Source organism: Phalaenopsis equestris, unplaced genomic scaffold, assembly GCF_001263595.1.
Source record: "Phalaenopsis equestris unplaced genomic scaffold, ASM126359v1 Scaffold215796, whole genome shotgun sequence".
Lineage (NCBI taxonomy): Eukaryota > Viridiplantae > Streptophyta > Magnoliopsida > Asparagales > Orchidaceae > Phalaenopsis > Phalaenopsis equestris.
Window position 1 is genome coordinate 1,651 of NW_018234469.1, and position 9,702 is coordinate 11,352.

The 9,702-nt window shown below is 33.3% G+C and overlaps 1 protein-coding gene across 1 annotated transcript; it reads right to left on the minus strand.

Moving 5' to 3' along the window:
* Positions 1 to 97: 97 nt before the first annotated feature.
* On the minus strand, positions 98 to 9,254 carry LOC110037136 (P-loop NTPase domain-containing protein LPA1-like; the record flags this gene model as incomplete). Its single annotated transcript, XM_020741716.1, has 3 exons — positions 98 to 520; positions 5,954 to 6,035; positions 8,916 to 9,254. Coding segments are annotated over 3 exons (844 nt in total), but the record flags the coding sequence as incomplete, so codon positions are not given.
* Positions 9,255 to 9,702: the final 448 nt, after the last annotated feature.

Here is a 9,702-nt window from a genome sequence, read left to right on the forward strand (position 1 = left end):
GAACATTTAGCATGCAAATATAACAAATATGAAAAATCAAATATAAAGAGGACAAGAATATATCATTTTGAGAGCCAAAACATGCGCTAGTACCTACCACAAAATTGAGACTCAGGTGAACTCCTTCTACAATAACAGATTGCTTCCGATTTTCCCACGCTGTAATCAAACGATCAAGACTGTCAATAACCATTTCACTCTGTGCCTTGAATCCCTCAACTGCCATCTGCTTTTTGCCAATTTGGTCGATACCGGAGCCTCCATCCGGTGATTGTTTCTCACAATTTTCAGATGAAGCATTATTGGACAGCCCTTCCCTAAGAACAGAGTTGGAAACACCAGCCAGTCTTTTTGCTTTCCTTCTGGCCTTCGCTTCCGCAACTGCCACAGGATCCAAGTAATCACCAGCATGATATGTAGAGGACCACAGAAGTGGATTTTCTTTTTCATCTACAAAGCTCCTCATCATGTGCCGAATTGAATCAGTTGAAATCACAGTTGTAATACCCAATCTGCTTCCCTGCATGAAAATTCTCTAGTCAAATCACATGAATAGCACAGTTATTAGGGATAAAAGAATGGAATTTTCTTTAATGCAAATTCCTTTCATTAATGAAAGCAAGATGATGAAATTATTCCTATTTGTAGATATAAGAAAGAAGTGTTTCTTTCTAGGAAGATATTATTTTTAGTATCTTCTATTATTAGTATTTTCTATTTTAAAATTTAGATTATTAGCATGTCATAATTCATTTTTCGTTCTTTTATCATGGGGAGATTTTTCTAATGTACGAGACAACACCCTAAACTATCCTATAATTATTTTCTATGAGGTTGAAGAGAAATAATTTTTTTCCTCTCCCAAAACTTACATGGCATCAGAGATGACTTTCACCTTTGAAGTGGCGATCCAATCTCGTCAATTGTTTGTAGGTTATGTCGCTCCGCTCCTGCTACTCCCGGGTTCGCCCAATACAATTGTCTTCGCAGACGACCTCTCGCGAGACAATCGTGATTAGAGTTAACTGGGAAGGCAACAACTAGATCGTGACGTTCAGAGGCTCATTGTGATACAGTCGCAATTAGAGCTAGCTGGGAAGGCAATAACTGGATCGTGGCGTTTAGAGACCCCTCGCAATACAATTGCGATTAGAGACTGTTGGGAAGGCAATGATTGGCTTGCGACGTTCAGAGATCCGTCCGATGTCACTGATTCGCAAGCCAATCCTGTATCCAAACTAGTGCTTTTCTTTTTCTCCTTAAAGTAGCCACAACATGTGTGCTGCTCTTCTCAGATTCCGAGTATATCGTTCAAATTGGCATTGATGACGGGAGTTCAAAGAAATTTTACCACCTCGATTGGTACTAATAATTTCGAAACTACCTTACCCTATAGCTAATCTCATGGCTGTATCGGCTGAATAATTTCATCAAAATTTACCACCTTACTTAACAGTAATAAAACTTAATGGACACAACTACCTCGAGTAGGCTCAATCCATAAAATTCCATAAAATTGGCGATCAACGGGAGGGCCAAAATTGGCTATTTAAGTGGAGAAATTTCAAAACCTACTAGTAGCAATCCGAATATGAAAAAATGAAATTTCAAAAATTCTCTGGTGATGGCATGGCTCGTCAACTCTATAAAAACTATCATAGGAAAACATCATCTATTCCTTCCTACTACTCAAGATATTTGGGAGGCTGTTCGAGATCTCTAATCAAGTTTGGAGAATTCTTCACAAAATTTTAATTGAATACCCAACATTAGAAATTCAAAAAAAAATGATCGTGTGGTTTCTACATATTAAAATCAGTAATAACATTATGATAGGAGCTTGATCAATATTATGATAATATTTGATAGAATTTAAATGATTATGCTCATCACAAGAAGAGAAGAAAAAAGCTAGGTCTATGTGTTCTTGGCCAGCCTTAATTAGAGTTTAAACGAAGTCTAAGGTCGAATCCTTGGTAGAAAACTCTACCCTCGATTCAAGAAGTTTTTTTTTTTTTTTGAAGTTAGATGTGAAAATACAAGAAAAAATATGTTGTGCAACACCAAAATGCCTTGTAATATTGAACAAGAGAACTCGACTCCTGTGTCAAAAGGGACTGATACTGAGAAAGAAGGGCTTAAGAAATAATGGCGCGAGCATTGTAAAAAATCATGACACACAAAGGAGACATGTTGAAAGTTTCATGATAAACCTGTAAATTAGAAATCAAAATCCAAGCATGAAGATCAAGCTTATCAAGCTAGTGTTGATGAAACTTACGAGCCGTCTACTAACTCGAATGTAGTCCCTTTCACCAAGAAGCAATTAAAGCACTCGCACAAATTATTTTAATCTTCAAAAATGTCCCTGACTCTGTCTTGCTCCTTAGTACAGAAGGATAACTCTTTAGTCGCTGCCTTGTTAGGTGTTATTCCTATTTATTTTCATCCATGCATAATTAATTTTGGTGCAACTAATCACATGACTTGTTGTTCTAAATTTTTTTCTTCTATAGACCTTGTGCAGACAATAAAAATATTAAAATTAATGATGGTTCTCTCCTGATAATTGTCGAAGTAGGAGCTGTCAAATTCTCATTGTTGTCAACCCTTTCTGATGTTCTCCTTGTTCTTAATCTATCATGTAACTTGTCCATTAATAAAAATTACTATTGATCATCGAAGTCAAGCTACTTCTATTCTACTTATTGAGAGTTTCAGGAATTGACTGCAGGGAGCATGATTAATAATGCTGAGGAAAATGATGAACTAATATTTTGACGACAAACTTGAATCGAATAAACAATGTCAAAATACTCGTTTAAATTCTCATTCTATAGACGATTAAATTATGTTATGATATTATACGTTAGATCTCTTAGTTTTCAGTATATAAAATACTTATTTCTCGAAGTATTTCATCATAATAAAATATTTATTTCAATGGGAAGTTTGTTAGTTTACTAAACATTATCGTGCATTATTTTCTCCGCAAATATACAAATCAACTACACCATTTTCTCTGATTTATAGCGATATCTGGGATCTTTGTAAAACCCTTGCACATTCTAGGAAAAAAATTGTTTGTGATTTTTACAGATAGTCACATTGGATTAAGTTGGTTTATTTAATGAAAACAATTGGAAGTGAAAATAATTTTCAAGAACTTTTATATCAAGATACACAATTTTAAAAAATCATTCAAATACTATAAAGTGATGGACGAGATTATTTCAAAAATATTTTGGGTCAAATTTTTCTCAAAAAAGTAATAAATTATCAAAGCTCTTGTGTTGACATTCTACAACAAAATGACATAGCAGAAAAAAAGCACTTATTTACGATATCTCGAGCATTGCTATTTATCAATCAAATGCATAATAGCTTTGGGATTAAGCCTTTCTTACTGCTACAGTTTTCATAAATAAAACACCCAATATAATTTTAAACATTGAAACACTTTTTGATGTTTTTAAATTTTTTTTTTTTCCAAAGAATCAACTCTCATATTCTCTACTTTTAAAGATATTTGGGTGTACTACCTTCGTTCACATCCATCATCAAGGAACACTAACCTCGCGCCAAAAAATGCGTCTTCGTTACCAAAAGAGGTATAAATGATCCGATCTCAAGTAACAAAAATATTTGCTAACATACATATCACCTTTTTTGAATTACAACACTTTTTTATCACCTCATATTCAAACGAAAGAATAAAACAAAGATTTGCCTCGAACATTTCAGGATTTTCTTCAAACTAATGACTCTCAAAATAATATATTCCCAGCCTTGATCATTCAATCTAAAAACCCAAGCTATATTATATCAATAGAGAGTAAGGGCCCATTTGGTGGGGCTTTTCGCCCGCAGCGCAGCTCGAAGCCGCCGTTTGGGGTGGCGATTTCCCCACAGCGCGGCCGCAGTTTAATAAAACGTGAGCCAACCTACGGCTCACATTACTCCTTTCATTTATGCGCTTGCCCCTTGGGTTTGACCTTGCATTCGTCGTCTGCCCTGACCTTCCCCGCGTAGCTCTCGCTTCCTTTGCCTTAACCTATTGTTCCGGAAGCCTTCTTCCTCCGGTATCCCCTCTTCCTCCGGTATCCCCTTTCCCTTTATTCTCTTGGAGGTTTTGCATCTAATCTTTGTGATTTTTTGGTTTCTCGTGGATTTACACCGTTTGATTGTTCTTGATGTTTCTCTTGGATTTTTTTTTATGGTTTTGGGCTTGAATTTCATGTTTCTATTTGGAGAATTTGAGAAGCATGTGGTGGTGTTGTTTCTGTTTGTTGTGAATTTGAGTAGAAGAAGAGGCCTTAGGGAGGATTTCATCTGTGGTGTTTCTGTTTGTTATGTAATTGAGAGCTTGGGTGTTGTTGGTGTTGGTGTTTCTGTTTGCTGTGAATTTGTGCAGAAGAAGAGGCTTATGTTAGGGGGAGGGATTTGGATTTCGGCTGTGGCATTTTGTTGGTGCTTCTGTTTGTTGTGAATGTCATGTTTTTGTTTCGTGTTTATCTGGATTTTTGTACCTTTCTGAAGTAAATTTTTGCTTTTAAAGTATCAAATATATGATTATGATCGTTCCATTACGAACAACATTACTACACAGGGGAATAATTGTCACTCTTTCAGAATACCACTCAAAAGAGCATAAAGACGTACACTGATACAGATTTGGCAGACTCAGTTATTGATAAGAGATCAACTTTGGATATGCACCTACGTGTGGGGAGTCTTGGTTATATGGCGAAATAAGAAACATAATGTGGTTGTAAGGAGTAATGTTGAGGCATGATACAATGTTATGGCTAATAGAGTAGCTGATAAGATATGGCTGAAAAGAATTCTTAAAGAACTATAAACCCCGATAAATATGTCAATGAAATTATACTGTGACAATAAAGCAGCCATATTCATTGCAAAAATTCTAATGCGGTATAATTGCACAAAGCATGTGGAGATTGACAGGCTTCATAAAAGAGAAGATTGATTATGGAGCTATTTGCAGACCATGTATCTCTATTGCTCAACAAAATTACACATATCTTCAACAATGGGCTATTTAGGCCTAATTTTGAGTTCCTTGTAAACAAGTTGGGAATGATAAATATCTATACTCCAACTGGATGGGGGGTATTAGATTTTTAGGAAGATTTAATTTTTTGTATCTTCTATTATTAGCATTTTCAATTTTTAGAATTTAAATTATTAATATGTCATAATTCCTGTTTCCTTCTTTTGTAATGGGAAGTTATGGCGGATATTAAAGGTTTTTTAATGTGAGAGTGATGGGAAGTTATGGCGGATATTATAGTTTTTCTAATGTGAGAGTATTCTTCCTTCATTTTATCTTGTAATCGTTTTATGTGAAGTTGAAGAGGAATAAAAATTTTTCCACCCCAAAAACATACAAAAATCAAATGTTATAAACATTACAATAAGAAAGATTGGTTTCAGTTCACCTAGGCAACTAGACAACAACCGCAAGCACAATTTTCCCGATCATCATACACAACCAAAGACAATAAAAAAAGCAAGAGGAGAAAACAGAAGAATGGCACGTTATAATACTAAAAAATGTGGATAAATAAATAAAAAAGAACTGCCTCGTTAACAAGGATAAGACTTCTACTTCGTCATGGATCAAAACTGCTTAAGAAAGAGAAGAAGGAAATAAGAAATAATAAATAAGAACTATCTGCCTTCTCACCTAACTAATTTTAAAATTATGGACCACAACATGGTTAACTAAAGTTTTGAAATAGTAACGATACCAGCAACCAGAAGCCATATTTCCAATTTTAAAACAAAGGGCAGGACGTAGTTATTCAGGTAGGAATGTAACCAAAAGAACAAGTATCCACCAACAGCTACTACATAACATGACAACAAACAATACCTAGAGCACTGATGCATGGAAATGTTCTACTCCAAAATATTATGGAATAGTTACCAGTAAGGCCGATAGGGTAGACTTCCCACAACCACTTGTTCCACACAAAAGAATTGTAACCGATTCCTTTCTTTCTCTAATCCTACAATAAGTTAAGAAAAATAAAGAGAGCTTAACACAGGCGAGCTTAATGTAAGTAAATGCAATTAAATTGTATGGTAATAAGCATGCTCAATGAAACATAAAAAAAGATTAAATGAAAAGAAGATTAGGATTACATTTAAACTTAGGCTATATTTTATAAATTTCTGCCAACAATATATGTACAAGAATAGAATGTGTAACAGAATCCTTCCAGTTATTGCATGACAATGTTTCCTCTCAAGTTAATAATGATTCATTTTCATAATTTCTAGTTTAGAATCAGCACACATTAAGATTAAAAAAACTTCTATGAAACATATAACGCTAAATGCCCAAAAATATAAGGAAAAACAAGCAGACCAAAACAGAACCATTCTGACTATGATAATTAAAAAATAAAAAGCACTCTGAAAACTCTAAAAATCAGTTTCCTATGTAATTTAAAAAAAAAATAAAACCATATTTCAACATTAGTTTACATACACGTCAGTGTCAAAATACTCTTCCTATAATAATTTTAGATATAAATAGTGTTTTAAACTGTACCAGATTTCTATCTTTTCCTCAATTTTAATAGCGATGAACCTAACGCCAATCAATATTTAACCCTTTGAATTCCATGGAACTTGTTCAATGTTGTTGTTCCGATGCGCCAAATTCATTCTTGAAGTTAAAAATATATATAACAATAGAAACAATATCAATTTGAATTCCTCAAACACCTTCAAAAGAGATCTCTGACAAAAAGATATTGATATCTTTCACAGAAACCACTTAACAATGCTGCATATTGTGATAAAAAAGTACCGCTAACAAAGAAATTTTTATAGAATTCTTATCACCTAAAAAATCATCCATGTACAGTCCAAACCATAATGCATGCTTTTCAATTAATCGAAACCTTTTTTGTATGGCCTCCAAAACTGTCTCAACTACCAGCCAACAGTTTTTCAAATGCTATCTGGATGAAGTTGAAAGGCTTGTTAAAATAGACAACTTTCGAGAAAGGACTACACTCCTACTTTATTATCACTTCCAAAGTTTTGCAACATGAAAACTATGAAACATGACCTTAAAACCTTTTATGTCCATGTCAATCATGTGTCAAACACAAATACACCTCAAAAGAAACCTAACATATGGATAACGAGTTGAAATCATGCTTGATTATTTTCTTAAAAATTAGAGTTGGACATTTCCAAAATGCTAAGTCGAGACAGTTGTCACAAGCTATTACTAGCCAGTAAATATTTTGATTAAGGTTAGACAATCGACAGGTTAAACATTCAAACCTCATACAATCATAAATCTGGCAATGTTGACGGAAACATTGATGCTAGTGGTAATGGTTATCACAATGGAAACTATGATGAGGTCAAATCAAACTAGTCTTACATCAAAATATTCATGTACCCCATGTCTATTTTGAAGAGAGTATATATTTTTTGGATTATTTTATTATTCTAGACCGTACAATGTTAATAATGATAGCATAAAGTCTGACAATTAATGCAAATGTTGGGTGTATTGTTGAAAACTAAGAACACTAGATAAAACTTAATACTTAAATTATAATTAATTCAATATTACTATTTCTTCTGCTAACCTTAAAATTTTTTATGAGCTAAACATTATGCTATGCTTCATTATGAGAAATTTTAAGAAAATATTGGCATTTGGTGTTTTTGATGATACATTTTATATTAATAATTACTAAAAAAAACAACAAGTGTAGCATGTGTTGTCTCCTATGTTTTATAGTTATGTTACACCCCTTGTCTAATTATGACATGTTGAGTCTCAAGTTATCGTTCTTGCCTCAATTCAGGGAAGTTTTGGGCTACAACTCTAATACAAACCTTCAAAACAGGAACATCATAAAATATGTAGAGTTAAGATTAAATTTCTATCAATTATACTTTCTGTATCAGGAAAAATAAAATAAAAAACATTAACCATGAGCCAAAACATATCAAGCCTCCAGTGTTTGGCTCGATTTCCAATTGATGGGAGACCAAAGAAATACTGTCATTCTAAACTGTAATGTATTTCCAAAAGTAACATATTTATTCAGTGGTTAAAAGATAATCATAGACATCAAACAGCATAATGGTAAGCAAGATGAAGAACCAAAATATATCAAGTCATTAAATGAAAAAAATTGAAATTCTACGCTAAATTTATCTACTCGGGACAGTAGCATATTATCAAAATAATAAAAGAATTCCATGAATAAAATATTCAATATCTAAAAGGTTATGAAGGAAACTAAAACTACCAATATATTAATTACAGATCATCTTAGTCATCCTAATTATAGCAAGTAGAGAAATGCTATTCCTAAATCAGCAATATGCACATGTAACTTCCTAAAAAATAACTAACATGTCAGATTTATAAACAGATTGAATAGGAGAACATACAACACATAAAATATGAGCTAAAGTTGGCCAAAAAATCATATGCAATAAGGATGATTATTAAACATAGTGACAAAATTTATCAACAATCAATCATATTTCTAGTATGAAGAATCTCTAGGAAGAGTTAGAAGCACTGGAAACAAAGTTAAAGCTAGATTGAGCTGCAATGAAGTATAAGGCAATTAAATATATATTTTGATAATTACTCTATAATCATTATAAAATTCAAGGAAACAATTAGTTCCACATCATATAATCTAGTACCACTGCACATCAAAATAAAATCAGCACACGAGCAAAAAGTTGAATGCAGCTTGTGTAGTTGAGTATCTTATTCAGAAAACATTGACTGATGAGATATAACTATATCATATATAACTTGATTCATAAGATTTAACTTGGTAAACAAAATCTTGTGCATTATCAGAAAATAGAAAGGGCAGTCTCCCTCCCACCTGCATGCCAGAAGCAGGTCAACCCTTTGATTGGGACCCACATATTTATAAGAAGATAGGGCGTCACAAACAACGCTTAAGAAGTTCTCTCTTGTAACAATAACAGTTGTCTGTCTTTTATATAGTTCAAACTGTATGGAGCTTCTCTCTATGTTTTCATTTATCATATTCTGGTTCAGTAGTTCATGGTGATTGTCTTTCCCAAATCTCCCTGCTGAAATATCTGAGAATGGCAAATTTGTCCCAGCTTGAGCAAGAGCACCTTTTTTGCATCCATTTCTCATTACATCAAATACCCTTCGACTAATCTGACAAGAATTAACATAATCCTGTTCAGTTCTAAAGCCAAAACAAGAAAATGCAATGCCAAATATAAAAATTTAACAAACAGAAAACTTAATTAGCATATGTACACTGCCGATGAAGATATTAGAATAAAGTGATCACAAATCATAAACATTAATGAATTGATAAGTTATTCACCCAGCAAAGTTTTATTTTTTGAAACGGTGGTAAGGAAAATGCAACCATGGTAGCCATGTAACACAAGAAGAGTAAACGAGTTATTATTTTAGCCATTCGTAGATTGAAAGTAAAAATTTCTACGGTCAAAACACAGCACCACCATAGTTCGCAAACAGAAACAGCCGATTCATAAAACCAAAAAGAAGTGAGAAACAAGTAAACAAGGAAATTACAAATCTCCAAATTCAAATCAGTAGATATAGACATAAAAGCATATAGGGCAGCCTAAGACAACAAGATCACCAGTAATCAACCATAAACA